The sequence below is a fragment of the Eurosta solidaginis genome, chromosome 5 (genome assembly GCF_040869045.1).
Source record: "Eurosta solidaginis isolate ZX-2024a chromosome 5, ASM4086904v1, whole genome shotgun sequence".
NCBI lineage: Eukaryota > Metazoa > Arthropoda > Insecta > Diptera > Tephritidae > Eurosta > Eurosta solidaginis.
The window spans coordinates 44,058,051-44,077,346 of record NC_090323.1 but is presented as its reverse complement, the minus strand read 5'-3'; the positions used below and the strand labels follow the sequence as shown (position 1 = coordinate 44,077,346).

The 19,296-nt window shown below is 36.3% G+C and overlaps 3 protein-coding genes across 5 annotated transcripts in view; 2 read left to right on the top strand and 1 right to left on the bottom strand.

Annotated features, from left to right (window-relative positions):
- The window catches only part of FoxK (forkhead box K), a 57,091-nt gene extending 42,854 nt beyond the window's left edge, over positions 1–14,237 (bottom strand). For 2 of the 3 annotated variants that reach the window (XM_067787905.1, XM_067787907.1), the window contains exons 1-3: positions 11,677–11,834; positions 9,853–11,385; positions 4,059–4,525 (exon numbers count right to left, since the gene is read on the bottom strand). In XM_067787905.1, coding sequence (XP_067644006.1) covers positions 4,059–4,525; positions 9,853–10,757 — 1,372 coding nt within the window. In that variant the 5' untranslated portion in view covers positions 10,758–11,385; positions 11,677–11,834. Of the gene's footprint in view, positions 1–4,058; positions 4,526–9,852; positions 11,386–11,676; positions 11,835–14,084 lie in introns of those variants that run through there. The other variant, XM_067787906.1, reaches the window with a different exon arrangement.
- On the top strand, positions 13,767–14,715 carry LOC137252353 (uncharacterized). The gene has a single exon (XM_067787908.1). The coding sequence runs from the start codon at positions 13,905–13,907 to the stop codon at positions 14,619–14,621; it is 717 nt and encodes a 238-aa protein (XP_067644009.1). The 5' UTR covers positions 13,767–13,904; the 3' UTR covers positions 14,622–14,715.
- A 4,079-nt stretch (positions 14,716–18,794) lies between these two features.
- Positions 18,795–19,296, top strand: part of Sod1 (Superoxide dismutase 1) — a 35,536-nt gene continuing 35,034 nt past the window's right edge. The window contains exon 1 of the mRNA XM_067790335.1: positions 18,795–18,961. Coding sequence (XP_067646436.1) covers positions 18,896–18,961 — 66 coding nt within the window. The 5' untranslated portion in view covers positions 18,795–18,895. The remainder of the gene's footprint in view (positions 18,962–19,296) is intronic.

The window sequence follows — 19,296 nt, the reverse complement described above, 5'->3', positions numbered from 1 at the left end:
ATTCCCACTCCTATCTTATTTTACTTGTTCTCGTTATCTACCCATTGCTTTTCGTATAACTCTCCCTTTCCCGTTTCGTTTCGTTGTCCTTGTTGTTCAAAACGCCCCCGAAAGTTTTGGGGAGTGTTATGTCGTTGTAGCGAGTGCTATCGATGTTCATGGTCCTTGTACCATTAAGGTACAAGACCTAGCATCTCGAGATCTATATAATATTACCACATTGAACCTCCTAGGCCAGCCCCTCTCACCCTCTACTTTATTGAGGAACTTGCGACCGTCAGAGCCTTACAGAAACACGATTTTTCCACATTAACATATTGTAACGAATTTAGGGAAACTCCGCTTATTTGCAACCTTCTACTAACGTTCGTATCGCTAAACTGTTGAATAAATAACTCCAATATTCAATAATGCAAAATGGTCTTTATTAGATTACTTTGAAAATACTTCACAATAACACTTATACTTCGCAAATGATAGCGGGCTTAAATCAAAACTGACTCTGCTTACTCAGCTTTTGCTCCTTTTATACTCTCTGCTGTGTCGTTCGCATACTTCTAGGCGTTTCTTCTTTTAGAATTTACTACTTGTTTACGAGGTATAAACTACAGATGCACGTTTATAGCTTCTCGCATAGCCATATGCGCGTGTATATGGGAGTGATACTTCCACCGATGATTTCATACTTTTGTGAGTATCTCAGATATATGCATGTGTTTGTGCATATCTCTCCGCTTCTTGTATGTTCATATGTGTAGACATAATGATTGATTTGTTTATGTTGATACAAGTGACTGCTTAGTATCGGCTTAGAGATGATAGAATGCCTTAGTGTTGCTAATATTCGTCACAATATTATTATGAAATATGTCGACATTACACAATAAAAATGTTGAATTTTTCATGGCAGTATAAAACTTAAGATGTAGCACTTAGGCCCAATTTTTCAGTGCGAGTTTAAACTACAGTTAAAGTTGACTAGAATTTAACCCTGCCACTTTGACCGCTTAAGCTGATATGAACAGCAACCTTTTATGTTATCGCACAAAGTGGCAAGGTTAAACTCTAGTCAACTTTAACTGAAGTTTAAACTCGCACAAATCCGGGCATTAACTTATATACAAAGAAATTAAAGTTCATAAGTTCGTTAAAAAATAACCGTAAAAAAACGGTTATATCAACCGGCCAACCAGGTACCCTTACGTTTTAAGAAAGCAGAATATGGGTGTGTTAGAGCTGCAGCTGTCGCAACAAATGTTACTTTTTATGACAGAGTATCACGTTCTTCGGCATAGTTTGAGCAACTGTGGCAACGTCGCGCATTCTTTGAATGAAATGTTGACAATCTATTGACCATCACTGGCAATACAAATGCAAACAAAAAATTCGCTGTGATATTGCAGCACATTATTAGCTTGAGTGATGAGCTGTACGAGCTATACGCAGACATCCACATAGTCCAGCGAATTAAAACGCAGCGGCTGCGCTGGCAGGCCATGTTATGCGATTGAAGGATGATGCTCCGGCCAAGAAAGTGTTTCTATCGGAACCCGCCTATGTAAGCAAAGGTAGAGAGCGTACACCACTCAGTTGGAAGGACCAGGTGGAAAACGATTTAAACTCCCTTGGCGTGACCAATTGGCGCCGGTTGGCGGAGCGAGGGTGCGACTGGCGCGCCTTGTTGGACGGCCATAACCGTTTAGACGGTTAAGCGCCAATTAAGTAATTAGCCTGAGTATCAGCAACATTTCAAAAATTTATTAGCAATTTAGCAAAACTGCTGTTATTATTTAGCGGCCAGAACATACTCTATGCTGCACTTTTGTAGGATTGCAGTGCAACATTTTGAGAAACGAACAAGTCACTGTGTAAAAATGTTTGAACAGAACAAAGAAATATGACGGCTTTTGGTACCGGCGACCTTAACAGTGTTTTGGCAAATACTCCCGAGTGTATTTCTACCGTGAAAACTTTCTCAGTGAAAATTAATTTGCCTTGCAGCTGTCTGAGATAAATCACGCCAAGTATTTATTTTTTATTTATTGAACTCGATCTAAACACGAAGTTAACCGAAAAAGTAGAGATAAACTGCTAACGAACGAATTAATAAAATATTTTCCAGCCCTCAGTTTCAAACGCCAGCCTTACTTAGAACTTTTTGGTATCGCAGTCCTACTTATAACTTGCTTGTAGGCACCTTAGATGACTACAGTTCTTCTTGAGTTAAGATTAACGTTAGAGGATAATTAAAAATTGGCGTTAGAACTTTCTTGAGAATTAGCTCTCATCATATTGTTACGAATATTAGCAACACTAAGGGGTACTGTCATCTCTAAGCCGATGCTAAGACTGATTTGTATGCACATCCATAAATCAATCATTATGTATCTACATAAACGAATCAATCAATAGGTCTACACATATGTACGTACACGCAGCGGAGAAGCAACGCACAAACACATGCAGATATCTTATCTGAGATATGCAATTATAATTGTGGAAGTGTCGCTCACAAACACACGCGCATATGAGAGCTATACACGTACATCTGTAGTTATAATTATAACAGATAACCAACTAGTAGATTCTAGAACAGAATCGCTAGAAGATGCAATGAGGAAATCAAAGAGTATAAAAGGCAGCAATAGTAGAGGCGCTACAATCAGTTTCGATTAAGCACGCTATCTGTCGAGCAATAGAAGTGTTATTTTGAAAGTACTTGAATAAAGGCCATTTTGCATTATTAAATATTGGAGTTATTTATTCAACAGTTTAGTGATTCGAACTTAGCAGAAGGTTGCAAATAAGAGAATTTCCAGTAAATTCGTTACAATATATGTATATTATTTCTAATTGCTGTTTTTATGTACGGGTCCCTTTTTCGCTCTTATTTGGAATCCAAATCTATAAAGTTTTGGTTGTAAAGATGGAGATTCGGGCTATTAGCGAGCTTTGGGCAATTTTGGTCGTAGTGCTTTTGTTTAGTTATATTTTATTAAAATAATTTGTTAAAAATAAACGATTTTGAGCACACAAAGAAATCTATTTGTACAATGGCACTATTGTGAATATTTGTACTGCATTACCGGCAGTTACAGCGCAAGCGGTAAGTTTTAATTGATTGGCGGCAGGTGCTATTATATGCTAGATGGCAGCGCAAGCTGTAAGTTAATAGAACAGCTGATTTCTGTTGATATTTGATAAGAGACTTTTATATTGGTTGTGCAAGATGCGCACAGGTCAGGCTCGTTACATTTAGAAGTAATAGTTTACACCAGGAACCTACTTGTAATACACGTCGGGAGATGTTTCAACGCGTCTTGACCACGGTAACAATAGTCTGATGGCGGTATTTTTTATCTCCGCAGTCGACCTCTGTTGTGGACTATTACCCTCTAAAATTCCTTTACTCAATATTTAGCTTCAGATTTTTTTTGGGATAATAGCCTAATTTCTTATTAGTTAGTATCTTCACTTCCACCACAGCTATTGGTTTTTTTGTTTTTGCCTGCTTACCATACATATTTAGAGGAAAGTCAATATCTAACAGGATTTAAGGGCCTGGCAAAGTTGACATAGTCAAACGCTTTAGTCATAACCACATTTTTACTAATCCTTATCTCTATTGGCATCGGTTTGGTGCCTTAACCTAAAAAATGTAAAATGTCATAGAAAAGAATAAATGCAAAAAACTACGAACAAATTCCACAAATAATAAGTCCCTTAGTCAGAACGTATCCAAAACGAAACATAAATATCTAAAAATTGTATAAATCCACCAACTGAAATATTTTTAGGTTATGGATATGGCGAAAAACCAAAAACCAATTGGTTGGTATGGTTATGGCATGGGCGTTATGAGAACGACAGCTTTAACTTTGCGTTAAATGAAATGTGTAATACCCTATAAGCTACTATTGGGTGTACGAATGTTTTGTCTACACAATGGCGCGTTCTAAATTAAATACGAAATGCATACATATGACAAAACGTGTATGAATGTGTTTGTTTGTTTTTTTTTTTCTTTAAATTAAAAGACAGTAAAAAATTCCACTTGCCAGTTGGTGATAGATATGGGCTCTTTTGCTCCTTTTTCGGTATGGATATCTTTAATGGTGAATATACATTCGAATTATCCATATGCGGCAACAGATGAGTCGATGACGACACAGCATTCGAGGATACATGATGTGAGTGCTGATGATGATGATGAGAGCCATGTGCTGATCCATGCGCTGATGTTGTTGATCCAGATGCCGCATGCGTATTATGATGGGGATGATGATCATCGGGTGGTGTTGGTGAAATAATCGCAACATGTGCAGTAGTTGCTAAGCCACCACCACCATGAATTCCACTATTATTCTGTAGTCCGGTTACATTATGATGATGGGTATTATTATAAGCTATGGACGATATGCCACTGCTGGTCGAGCTATTGTGCACTCTAGCGTTTATCGAGTCGCTATGTACGAAACTCTCAAATTGTATACGAATTTCGGTACTGGGAAAGCGAAAGTAGCAACTGAAATAATAAAAATGGAAAACGAGAAAAAATTGTACAAAATTATTAAAAAATTTGGGCTGTTGTTAAAAATATTTATTTACAAGATCTTAAATGCAAAAAAAAGACCGGGTGCCTGTTGTAACGTTACATTGCAAATACGTCTCATAATCCTAAATAAATATAGGTATGTATCCACATCATGGGATGGTGGTAGCGTGGTCAACTACCACACTGAAGGTCCTGGGTTCAAGTCCCGGGAAAATCAATATGAGAACAGTTCAGAAAATTTTTTTCTAAGCGGTGTCACCCCTAGCCATTGCTTTGAAAAACACTCCGAGTGTATTACTACCATGAGAAACATTTGTAAGAAAAAATTAAAATAAGCACGATGGAAATTGGAAGAGAAGCTTGGCCTAAATCTCCTCTGGTGTTTATTGTGCCAAATGTTTAATTATTCTAATTATATGCGGACATAAATGTTCATTAGAACAACATTAATTGAGGTAGGTTCTTTATGACGCTTACCTTTATATTTGTTAAAGCTTTAGATACAAGTTCTTAGAACTTAATTAAACTAAAATGTATTATATCGCTTAAAATTTAAACAAAAAAAGCTAATCCCATGTACTCAAACACCTTTAGTAATATACCTGTCGAAATCTATTAGACAAACTAACTCAAGATGAATGTGATATGTATTTTGACTTATTGACAGAGATCTGTTAGTTTCCCAATATAGTTAATTGATATTTACTACTGGCTATATGCCTTATTTTTTTATGCAGTTGTAGAGATCAAATCTGCATCAGTAGACAGAATGTTCATTAAAACACTTCAAAACTTTATAAAAAATATTTTTCTTAACAACCTCAGGGTAGCCTGAAGTTGGTTTGCTCCTTTAATATACATATATTAGTGTGTTTTGTACCATGTGTTGCTATCCCAAGAGCTGATTTATTCTTCTTGATAATTTTCCATACAACGCCTTGTGCTCCAATATGTCAGTTAATCGAAATCAATGAAAATTTTCTTTTGACTTGACTTTCTTCTGCACGGCGAATTGGTTGAATTCGCTTTGCCACCACCTTATGCATTCGCCTTGAGATTATCACTTAAGCATGGCTTAAGTAAAAGGCGTTTTATTAATTTCTAAAAATGTGAGGCGAAGCATAACCTGATTATGGTTCAGTTGGTCTTATATATGACTATCAATAGAAACTTGACGCGCCCAACGCTTTTATTTAGCTGTCTGATCAATGCCCTAGATTGATGAGGAGTGTGATGACTAGTACCTAGGACCTACTTATTTTCTAGCTTTTAGTATTACTATTATTTCATGTAAGTATTGTTTTCAATAAAACCGTTTAACTAAAATTATTTTTTTTTTCAAGTTTTTAGTCTTAATTGCCTATTATTTCTCGTTCTATTTAGTTTATTTAGTGACTCATTATTACAAGGACTCTTTCCTGACAATTTGCTACAATCTAAGTCCTCAATACATAATCCTTCCAAAAACTTTACACGACTCTGTGCCACGTATGCTTGTCCCTCCTCCAACTCCAAAATATTTTGATATCACTTCTACCGGACTGTATGTAATATTTGTACCAAATATGACCCAAATCGGACATCATAGGTCGCTTTCTATTAATGTATGTATTATGTGTTCCAAATATGAGCCAAATCGGACCACAAATACGATTTTTGTGAATATCTCGATTCTTGCGCCACCTAGCGGCGAATTTTATTATTGTATTGTCATCGGGTTCTGAACTATATTCCAAGTTTCAAGCTTGCAGCTTATCGGGAAGTTACTTAAATTTCAATTACAAAATTCGTTCACAACGGCCGTGCATGTGGCCGTGCGGTCTGCCTGTCAAGTCAAGCTAAATAAAACCGATCATCACCAAATTTTGGCAAAAGGTTCCTTCGAACAACGGGAAGGTTTTAGGCTAAAAATAATTTGGATATAAAAAAGGGGCGTGGCAAATGAAATCTTTGGTACGGCATAACTCTGAAGGTATAAATGCCAGAACATTGAAATTCAGTGAGGAGTTATATGAAGTCAATCCCTAAGTAACTGAAGAAATGCATTGTTTATCTTTAACAGCTGTTTCTCTCAATTTCTTTCTTGAGTCATAAGCCACCTTTTCATAGGCCGGGTCACATATGACGTTAAGTCCTAACATCTGCAGTAAAATGTGGAATTGGGAAAATGGGATTTTTCAGAACTATGGCAGCCGTACAAACAAGTTATTTTAACACCTAAAGTTGGACTGCATTATTGAGTTTGGCTGTTATTGGACGTTTAGTAATCTGCCGCCGTTACAAAAATATGTTAGCTTCAGTCTATCTACATCTTCTATAAAAATCAAATACTTCAATCATCACCAAATATTGGCTGTAGGTTCCTTCGATCAAAGACGAAAGTAGTTTTAAATGTATTCAGAAGAGCCATGATGACGATATTCCTATCAACGCATACATTGGGGTTTCGTGGTCGTCCACTTCGAGAATGAGACGATAAAGTCACCTATTCAATATATTTCGTCCATAATCTTTTTAAGAATATTTCATTGTGATGTACTCCGCCTACGATTTCCAGATTTTGCGTGATTTGTCTTTCGTAGACAATTATGTTAATTTTTTCTTCAAGAATAAAACTATTTTATGAAACAATTTTGCTTTTACTCAAGCTGCTAGGCACTTTCTAGCTTTTCCGCTCTAAGATATCACCTAATGAGTTAAGGAATTGTCGATGTTAATCACAATAACTAAAAAGTTTCGTTACGTAGCTGCAATGACCGTAGAAACGATGTAAAAGGGGAACACATTGTCGTCGGCTTTTTTTAACGTAAGTGTATATTACATAACATTCTATAAAATGTATTAAATCCTGAATATAAACACTAAAATGAGCATTGTTATTTAGTATTTGGTATCATGACCGTTATTTTTAATCACTCATCGATTTCTCATTGTCTATGAGGCGTTGACATCTCTCCTTTGGTATTGACTATTATGCGCGGCGCACTACAGCCCATAGATTGTGGTTGCTTTTTGGTTATGCATCCCATACAGCTTTTTTAAGCAGTTTCTTTTTCGGGCGAATAGGAGCATAACATCCTTCATTATGTTGACATACTTATTTTCGTCTACAATGGTTTTTATACAAAATATTGGCGAACATGATATGAAATTCCCATACCATAATACTGGATCCTCAAAGCTTAACATCTTTGCAGTGTATCTCGGATGATATTCCATATTTGGTGGGGATCAAACCGAGGGTCTTTACTGTTAGCCAACATTTCACATATTTCCCTAATCCTTCGATTACGGATCGTATGACGCTATATAGGGCCAGATGTTTTTTGGAAAAATATAGGCTACGTACATGATTTTTTCTTAGGGGAACTTACGTGGACTTCTAGCATAAACGTTATATTCTCGAAACCGTCTTCTTATCGTATGCACACTACTTGGTAACTTTAGGTCGTCTTAAATTTCGACAGCTCAGATTGTGGGATGAGTCTTCAAATATTTAACAATTTGGGGTACGGTAGTTGATAATTTATGCTTGCCTCCCCCCCCCCCCCTTTCAGTTCATTTTGATTAGTAATCGCGTTCCGTATCATAGTTCAAACTTCATTTATTCTAACTTAAATTTTGTGATACTACTTGTTATACGCTACTATTTCACCACCCGCCTAGATGGAATTCAAGGCCAACGGTTTATATTTTGCATATATTTAAGGCATACACAAGGGACGAAAATTAAAAAAAAAAAAACGATATCAATATCACATAATTTCCGATATTATTGGAAGTGTGCATTTCGGAAGTGCACACTACTATTTCAGAGATCGCAACTGTACATATGTATATTCGACTTGGCCTAATTCACGACAAGAAGCAGTCGGATGAAAGCTCTCCTCCTTTTAGAAACCTTAATAAGTGTTGTTCGGTTTGATTAAATTTTAATAGTTTGAAAATCATCACATACGAATAAATAATCGTAATTGCAAAATAACGCATATTTTAATTTTGGTGATTTTTTTCATCCCTCACTGTGGATTGATATTACGAAATTACTTTTTAAGCTCTTAGGCCCGGTTTTTCAGTAACTGAGTTGAACTTATACTCAGTCAGTTAAATTACGCTTAAAATTATTCTGCAGTTTTTCAGTCTACTTTAACTGAAGTTTAAGCTAAGCTTAAGCGGCCGCTCTGCCAGGGTTAAACTCTAGTTAACCTATCAGTTATTTGCGTTCATACGAAATGGCGTCGAATATACCCAACAAGCATAAGGGCTGGAGTACCATTAGAGCTCATATTGATAACTAGGCATACTTCTAAAATCTCATAAGTTGTTTCGAAACAGTGGCTCAACTCGAGAATCATAGCGTACTCAGCAAAAGAGAAAACTTTTTATAAAGGAAAATATGCTATTACTTAAGTTGCAAAAATGTAATTAACCACTTGTACTCAAATGTAAGATTCCATGATGTTGATGTTGGATATTCGGTGTGGTAGGCGGAGCACGCTACCATCACACCACGGCGGCCGCCTATATAATTTATTTTTGATTATTTACGCTTCGTTACTGCTTTCAACCAGGTGTTTATTTCTCACAATAAACAGCTGTTGGTTTTGATGGTACCTCCTTGGAGATTTTTTTAAACTCCACCTCAACTCGATATATAATGTAAGATATCAACTGGAGAAATGGGTTGAATATTCATTTGAGAACTGTACATTTCTCAAAATGGCTCCAAATTAGGATAATAATTGCAAAATATTAATGACGTTGGAGATCCACTGGAAAACTTTTAATTTTACAAAATTTCTCAAAGGTTGGATAGTAACTGGAGAATGAAGTTGGATATCAACTCGAGAACTATCTGGTTTAAGAATAATTAAATAATGATGTTGGATATCACTTTCAACTCTAGATATATATTTCGCAGGATAATTTTTTTCCATGTTTGTTGGGTAAACAAATTCTAGCTGTTGCCGTATCTACAAATTATCTAGATAATAAAAAACCATTGTTGCCGCACAAAACAGCACACCCCAAAGGCGCTCTTAAACTGTGACTGAAAAACTGATCAGTAGTTTAACTGGAGTTTAAATTTAATTTTAATTTTATTTAAGCAAGCTTAGTTTAAGCTTAGCTCTACCAACGACTGATAAACCGGGCCTTAAACTTTTCATAAGCGTTTTAGTATTTGAATCTACGGTGAAATTCTTAATACAGCGAGCAAGCCAGTGGGGAAACTCAACCAAAATATTCTAATTCAAAACAAAAATTAGTTATAAATAGAAAGTCTATGTCAAACTTACCAGACAGGTAAACGTAATGGATCAGCATTGCGTCGCTGCAAGAAATCGTCAACAAAAATACCATTCTTACTCAAACACTGCACAAAAAAATCACGCGCATCACCATCGTAAAGCACCTGGAAATGTTTTCGCGATACCAAATTATTTTCGGCAACATGAAAATTAACATGCGATGTAGATGAATTGCGACCAATAACAGTACACGACTCGGTGATGTATAACAATTCTTGGTCGTATTTCAAAAAACCGAGTGCATTATCTGGAGCTGTTAAAACGCCAGGTGTATTACCAACACCGCTTGTATTAGTGTTGGCTATGTTAGCCGTAGTATTGGCTGAGGCATGGGCAGGTGGGTGGCTAGTATTTAATGGTGTTGTTGTTGTTGGTGCAACTAAAGCAACCGGAGTATTGGTTGTATTATTATTGCTACCAGCTGAAACTACTACCGAATTATTGGTATTGGTATTAGATGATGTTGCTGTTGTTGTATTCATGGCCTCCAATACGGCGTTACTATTATTATTACTATTACTATAAGCGCTGCTGTTGCTACTGTTACTGTTATTATTGTTGCTATTATTTAATAGTGCACCAGTGCCATGATGCAATTGGAGCATATCCTTGGCGATGGCTACTGTGGCAGCGTCGACGACGATGGGAGCCGTATTTGTTGTTTTTGCTGCTACTATCGATGTTGTCGAATTAAATATGTTTGTGGGCGGGGTGTTGTTTTTGTTTGTGCTTTTAACGATGTTGGTAATGTTTATGTTACCGTTGTTGTTGTTTTCGTTACTATTGATAGTATTTGTAATGGTTGCCGGGCCGGAAATAGAACCGTCGTCCAATTGCTGAGTTGTAGTATGTGGTTGTTGCTGTTGTGGTTTTTGGTGGGGGTAGAATTCCATTTGTATACGGCGGCGCCTTTTTTCCTATAGCCACCCTTTCCTCCAACAAAGAGTTAGTGTTTTTTCACACTACAAGTGGTGTTGTTTTTCTCTGCTATGATCACTATTATTTATTTTATTAAGTTCTACATAAAATACGGTCTTTTCTAAAATACCTTTCTTGTAACAAAAAAAAAACAATGATAACTATATGTACTATATACTAAATTTTCACTTGCACGCTTTGCACACTATTCACAGTCGACCACTGTTCCGTTTTGCTAATATTAACACTTTTATCGTCGCTTTGAACAATTTAAAATTCAAGGTTTCCTTTTTAATTTGTTTCTTTCGTTTTCTAGAGATTTTTCCAAATTCGAATTTGTTTTCCGCACGCTTTGCGCACTTCTCTTTTCAATACATCCGACACCGTTTGCTGCTCACCACTCTTCCCCTAAATTAAATACGCTTTGCTGTTTTTTGGTATGGTCGTTCGTTGGCTGGCTGGTCTGTTGTGTGTTGGCTAATGGCCGATTGGTGCTACTGTTGTTTTTGTGGTTTTTGTTTTTCTTACAGTTGTTGTTGCTGCTCTTGTTTTTCCCTGCCGCTTGTATGTTGTTCGTACGGATGTGTGTTGTGCAAAGCAAAACTGAAAACGAGTAAAGAAATAAAAGCGAACAAATTATGTACCAGCATTGAAATTTAAAATTTAAATCTACATAAAATAAACATACAAAATAGTTAATACGAAGGTGTAGACAAATGTAAATATAATTGAACACACGCATTTATCCCATCAATTGGAAAAAATTAAAAAACCGCTTCATTAATGTCGGGAGCAACAGCGCTGCTCCACAATTCATCAAGCGGCAGCACCAATAACTAGCGCAACAACTATGCATATATAATAAAATGAAATGGTTGAATTTACTATACTTACCGCGAATGCTAGTTTATTAATATTTGGTTGGCTTTTTTTCGGCACACGCGTGTTTACAAACAAAATTCTAAACCGAAATCGAAAATGAAGAACTGAAAATTCTGCACAAAACACGTTTCTTATTACCAACGAGAAGAAGACACAAGGCACCAAACACAGGGTGTATTGTATTTTTTCATATACTCTGTTGGCAGCACTGTGATACAGAGTCACCTGTTAAAGCAATTGTGCTATGGGTCGTTTGCTGTTACTATACAAAAAAAACCTAACCAGTTCTTCAAATATTATTGAAACATGCCAAAATTATTACAAAAAACGGCATATAAGAATTAAATGAACTATTTATACGTTTTTGATATAAGTTCATGCTATTCATAATAAGAAAGCATGAAATCAAAAATTTTTGGTTGCATAAGCATGCAAACAGGACAATGGCATCATTGCACGCAACAGAGTGTTACAGAGACGCAAAAATTTATTTATGCAGCCTTGAGATTCGCTTAACAAGATTATTTTGTTTATTTTTATTTTACATTTTTTTGCTGATTGATTTTTATTTTGATGATTTATTTGTGCTCTTCTTCAAGTTGATTTCATCTATGGTTTTATTTTATTGTGACGATCGGAACTAAACTCTTAAAATTTTCTTATTTCTTTGAGGAATAAATTGTGCAGATATCCAATAAAGGCACTATGTAAAGTATTGGAGCAAAAACCAGTTTCTATTTTGTTGGTTATAACTTTATTCGACAAATTTCATGAGCGGAATGTGCCTAACGCATGTGCAAACATGTTTCCGTACAAATTTTGTTTTATGAACTGCGAGTACCGTTAACTGCCAAATTATGTAATTATTCTTAAATTTTAAAAAAAGGGACGTCTCAAATTATTTTTCAAACTTCTTTATAATATTTATTCGGAAAAACTGTATTCATAATCAACAACTGCCAAACATGCTCAGTAGTTTGACGTAGTCCCAACCATTGAGTAGATAAAATATACAAAGCAATGGTATAGTTTTTTTGCTCACTATTAGTTTAAGTTTAGTTAAAATATAACCGAAGGTTTGTTTTAAATTAAAATGCCGACTTGGCTTGTTCGGAGATTGAGAAAATTCTTCCAGCTACCAAGGAATACTATCAAGGAATACTTCATTCAGACTTTCGGTTTTTGTTTTTGGTGTTTAAGATTCCTTTAAAACCCACTACAACCGGTTCATTAAATGACCCGGTTCGATTCTTCTTCATCACTAAGCATCCTTTTCTATAATAGGACTGTTCCTTTCAGTTTTTGACAATTGTGCGTGACCAACCCAGGGCTCGTTATACGTATTACGATCCGTGATCAAAACTCATTTAGCTCCATAACTTATTTTAAGGGCTAATTAAACCTCCTTAACCCTAACGCCATAGTCGTAAGCATACCCATATCCATAACCATCTCCAATGTGATCGATTAATGGTGCCTTAACCTAAAAGCGTGAAAATTTCATGAAAATTAAGAAAACGCAAACATTTACAAATATATTCCACAAAAAATAAGTCTCTTAGTCATAACGTATCCAAAACAACGAATAAAATCTACAAAAAGTTATTAAATTCACCAACTCAAATATTTTTAGGTTATGGATATGGCGAGAAACCAAAAACCAATTGGTTGGCTATGGTATGGCACCATTAATCGATTACATTGATTTCCATTAGGTAGGTTCGATCAGCTGTTTTATCTGGTTATGGTTTTATGGTTACAAGTCACCATTAATTGGCCCTTTAGTTGTTAGAATTCGTTAGACAGTTGCATAGTTATGGCTTGTGTGAAAGTGGTTTTCATTGATCGGAATAAGTAATACCGGCACAGAACTATGGGATGCGACAAAGATTTTCTTGACGTAGAACACACTAAATAATAATTAGAGCTTTCAGTAACAAAACAAAAACTATAGTTGTTGAGATAATACCGTCATACCTCAGGATAATCACTACTTAGATAGGCACGTCATAAAATGTATGAAACTATGTTATAGTATACCAATTTAACAGAATATTTGAGATGAGTCCCTGGCAACAAAACTTCGAAGTTACAAAGTTTTTCTTAAAGAGTTTGGGTGACGCCGGGTAACGTCGCGCGAGTAAGAAAACATACTTAATGTTTTGCTATTCCAATTGTCAACCCACCTGGGAAGTCATATAGGAGGTATAAATAATCAACATACAATAAAAAAGGGCGCAATGGCCGATTTACCGGAAAATTTACAAGTTATAAAACCAGAAGGATCACAATTGCCGGAAACGGAAGTACAACCGCGCCGATTAATTAAGGAGCGCTTAAATTTACACGTGAAACGTCGGCTACATCAAAACCAAGACCAACAACAGGAGCCACAACAAATAGCACCACCAATTACTCACCCTTCTATGAACACACAGAGAATACGTGAAGCCGTGGAAATTGTTGCGAACACTCAGCAATTAGCTAAAATAAACGTAAATTCGATAGGAAACAACGTCACTGCGCCGCAATCAACATCGAAAAGGAAAGAGAAACAACAACAAAGGGAACAAGTAAAAACACGAAAACCTTATCAAAAGCGAACAGATAAAAAAGACACCAAATCACAAATGCAAATAACGGGTGGTGAAGATAGTGGTAGAGCTCGTAAAAACAAATGTCAGAAGCAGCCAGTGCCCGTGGTAGGTACTGCAGTACAAGTAACAGTTGGTAATGCAGGGTCAAATAGTGGTGCTTTGTCTTTATCACCTGCCGTTGAAGAAGGTAGCTGTGGTGGCGGGGGCGATGAAACGGATGGGCGTGATACATACATGCGAGACAAGGAAAAATGCCCGGATATTTTGGGTATGGTGTTAAGCGCAAAAAAACGTGCTGTGATGCAAAATCCAGAGGTACAAGAATTTTTGGGAAAAGTCATGGCTGCTTTTAAAAATTAAAATTTAATTAATGTTGATGTAGGTATGGCAAAAAATAAGTAAACTATTTATAATTCATTAATATTTAGTTAACAAAAATAAACAAGTAAAGAAAGTTTGCATGAGGTATTTTTAAAAAACTGCGAAAGGATTCGCTAGATCACATCTACATCTTTCTATATATGTACATATATGTATATCTTCTGCGCGTGTGTTTGTGACTGAAGACCTAAACGACGACCGATTTCCGTGAATTTTCTGTGTTTTCAAGGGGATTAGAGAATGTTATAAATTTGTCATTCTGTTGTTATTGTCTCTTCAAATCTGTCAAAACTATTTCGATTTTCTGCTAATCGGTTTTAAATATATTACTTAATTGGCGCTTAACCGTCTAAACGGTTATGGCCGTCCAACAAGGCGCGCCTTTGCTCCACCAACCGGCGCCAATTGGTCACATCAAGGGAGTTTAAATCGTTTTCCAACGGAATGGGGGACGCCCTCTACCTCTGCTTCCATAGGCAGGTTCCGATATAAACACTTTCTTGGCCGGAGCATCATCTTTCATTCGCATAACATGGCCTAGCCAGCGCAGCCGCTGCGTTTTAATTCGCTGGACTATGTTGATATCTGCGTATAGCTCGTACAGCTCATCATTAAATCTTCTTCGATACTCGCCATCGCCAACGCGTAGAGGTCCATAAATCTTTCGAAGAACTTTTCTCTCGAACACTCCCAAAGCCGCTTCATCTGCTGTTGTCATGGTCCATGCTTCTGCCCCATATAGCAGGACGGGTACGTTAAGTGACTTGTAGAGTATGATTTCGTTCGCCAAGAGAGGACTTTACTTTTCAATTGCCTACCTAGTCCAAAGTAGCATTTATTGGCAAGATTGATTCTTCGCTGGATTTCAGTGCTGATGTTGTTGCTAGTGTTGATGCTGGTTCCCAAATAAACGAAGTCTTTTACTATTTCGAAATTATGGCTACCAACAGTAGCGTGGTTACCAAGGCGCGTATGCGCTGACTCTTTGCTTAAAATCAAACTGAGTACTTTGCATTTGGTGTGACAAGCAAACGTTTAACCTGCGAAAAGACGAATCCATACCAGGTGGCGGCAAAACGAAATCAACTCGCCGTGCAGAAGAATACTAAGTCAAAAGAAAATTTCCATTGATTTCGATTAACTGACGTATTAAAGTACAAGGCGCTGAATGGAAAATAATCAAGAAGAAGCAATCAGCTTTTGGGATAACAACACCTGGTACTGAATTCGCCTTCACGTGCGGTATTTCAAATTGATGCCAGTCAAAACTACGTAAAATTCGTATGTGTACCGTCCCTAATTGTGGTTTAAACTCGCACTGAAACCCGGACTTTAGAAAAAATATTTTGGATAAACACTACACCCATGAATCAAAGAGGTAAAGATTTGGCAATATAGTAGTATCCGCCCGATGAATCGTGTAAGGGTTTATTCAAAAAGATACACAGGATGAGATCACGATAGTAATTTTAAAAGTCAGGTGAGCGTATCTGTTAGTTATTTGGAGGTCTAGCTTAAAATATCCCTTCAAAAAACGCGAGTACTCTATAAATAATGTAAGGAATACTCCTTTCGGAGTATAGGACTGCTCCAAATCTAATCTGTATTCATACAAAAAATGTGCTCCAATTAACATTGCGATGTCCTAGGAGAGGAGTAGGTGATCCCAGTCTCGCTTTGTTTGTGAGTATTCCTTAGAGTACATACGTGAGAGTATTTTCCAATGGACTTTCACTGTAGTACTCCATGGAGCACCCACAGAGGATCATATGCCAAAGTACTAAAGAGGAATTGTGTTGTCGGAAAGAATTATCGGAGTGAATTTAATTTAAAATGAAAGTAAATGAAGAGGCGCAATACAACCTTTATATTTGTTACTGTGGTTATTACTGTAGTCAAACCCGTTTAATTTTAGTAAAAACTTTAATTAACGTAACTTTTATGTTATACAGAAAAACTATGGAACTTATATATACTAAATATTACAAATGAAATTTTATTAAAGTAAAATGATATTTCACGTCTTCACCGGTATGTTGATCGATTCGCTCTTCGAGTATATCTAACTTTTTAGTAAGCCGTTAAGTGCACTTGCATTTCCATTATTGGTGATTGCTTTTGGTTTGTTCTTTCGTATGTGGGGTTGCCACCCCGGTTATGTCTGAGCCGGTTGCCACAGTTGCTACGAATATTCTTATGTTATTTAGCACCAGTGCGCCTCTGTTCGATCGTCATCGTGTCGTGATCACTGTCGTTAAAAAACGAGCAATGATCGACTGATGGTGGTCCGCAAACGCATTGCAAAGGAGTATTGTTAGAGTACTCCAACATGAAGTAAATGGAACACGTAATCCAACAATTTTTGCAGGAATCACACTTGTCTTATCCGCAATGGTTCATATTGCGGCATCTTGTACTCATTAGGGGAGTACCAATGGGAGCACTCAACTCATGATTGCCCATACTAGGGTGCATGTTATTTAATAACTTTTCCCGGATCCCCCCACCCTAAAGTTAAATGGATCAAGCACCGATTGATTTTGGATCAGCTCGGAGTTTATTTATTTATTTATTAATCTACAAATTTAACAATTAATTAGACCAAATATAATTACGGATTACAGAAGCATACATAGTGAGCAAAATTATATTATAAAATATGTATATACATTATTAAATCAGTTGTCGGGATGGATTCTGATGCCGAGCAACTGCATCTAAGTAGTTTTTTGTGAATGTGTTTGGCATAAGCAAAATTTTTAATTTTCCCTTGGGATAATTGATATTGAAGCCAAACGAGAAGGTTTCAACTTCAAAAACATTTAAGAGAGTGTGTTTATCTCAATATTGTTAAATACGTTTGAGTGTTTAATTTTGTAGCTCATTGTTTTAAATTTAATTTTTTTAGAAAAAATATAGTAATTCCATATAGTTTGATGTGGAAAATGTTACGTTTTTCTAGCATAGTTTTAAATGAATTTAATGTTATTATTTCATGATCTTAATGATTTGTTTTCCGACTTATGCTCGGTTTTTCAGTGCGAGTTCAAACTCCAATTAAAGTTGCCTAGAGTTTAACCCGGCCGCTTAGGCCGAGATGGGCAGCAAAATTGTATGTGATAGAACAAAGTGGCAAGGTTAAACTCTAGTCAACTTTAACTGGAGTTAAAGGGCCAATTAAACTTCCTTAACCCTAACGCCATAGTCATAACCAGATTTTCACTTATCCATATCAAATTGGCATCAGTTGTTGGTGCTTTAACCTAAAAATCGTAAAAATTTCATAAAAATGAAGAAAACGCAAAAAATTACAAACACATACCACAAAAAATAAGTATCTTAGTCAAAACGTATCCAACACAATAATTCAAATCTACAAAACGTTAATAAATTCTCCAACTCAAATATTTTTAGGTTATGGATATGGGGAAAAACCAAAAACCAATTGGTTGGCTATGATATGGTTATGGCTTTAGAGTTATGGTATGGCACCATTAATCGATTACATTGATTTCCATAAGGTTGGTTCGATCAGCTGTTTTATCTCGTTATGGATAAGTCACCATTATGTGGCCCTTTAAGCGCGCTCGGAAAAGTAAAAATGTATAGGATGTCGAGCAGAACTGAGTACTAGCGAAAAATAGTACTCGTTAGATCCATAACTTATTATAATTTTTCGAAAAGGTTTGACAGTTGCATAAGTATTATATGATTGAAAATAGTTTTCAGTCACTGATCGGATACGTAATACGGGTCAACGTTGTTGTTGCATTTGCATGTTAAATTCCTATCGTGATCTAGATCAGAGTTAATTGGAACTCAGCTACTGGAGATGCTATACGCCCTGTGTCATAAATCAACTCTGTATAATTGCACCAAACTTTTTGTTGTTATTCCAATTGGATTTCGTCTCAATTCGCACTGTCAAGGCGCAATGATACAAGGTGGCAGCATGGGACAGCTGATTTTAAGCTTATTTTATTTGATTTGATACATCAAAATACGGCGCAGTACGATTTTGACATTTGTCCATCGAATTTACAAAAACAAAGTACATGAAATTTTTATTTATGTTTGTTGGTATGTCACCATGCTGCCACCTTGTATCGTTCCGCTATGCGCACTGTTCTGTTCGACTTGCTTTTCATTTTTGCGGTCAATTGACTTTGGAGCTTGGGACATTTAACTATTTTACTTATCACCACTTGCGAATTAATTCCTTCAATTAAAAAGTATTAAATATATTAAAAAGGATGCCTGCAAAAGCTGTATGTGTAATTAACGGTGATGCTAAGGGTACCGTTTACTTCGAGCAGGAGGTAAGTGAAATAATTTGTTATGGTTTTTCGGGCATTTATGAAAAAGGTGCAAGGTCATGCACCGGTGCCGAATTGGAACCTGATTGCATACATTATTTCAATTCGGGTTAAATTATCGTTTAAGCTTTATCAAAGTACAAATACCTCAGCAAGCATGAATAAGCAAAAACAAGGTTGTAGTGCAGTTTACGGTACCCACCCTAAAGTTGGGCCAAGATTTTCGAGTGAGGTATCAAAAGACGCGTATTAATCTCGAGAACAATAATCCGAAGGCGGAAAAGAAAAAATGGTAATAGTCCAGTTGAGGGGTCGACTGCTAATACGCTACCAAAAAT

Excerpts from the sequence above, each read along its gene's own strand:
- LOC137252353 (XM_067787908.1), top strand. The coding sequence starts at position 13,905 with ATGGCCGATTTACCGGAAAATTTACAAGTTATAAAACCAGAAGGATCA.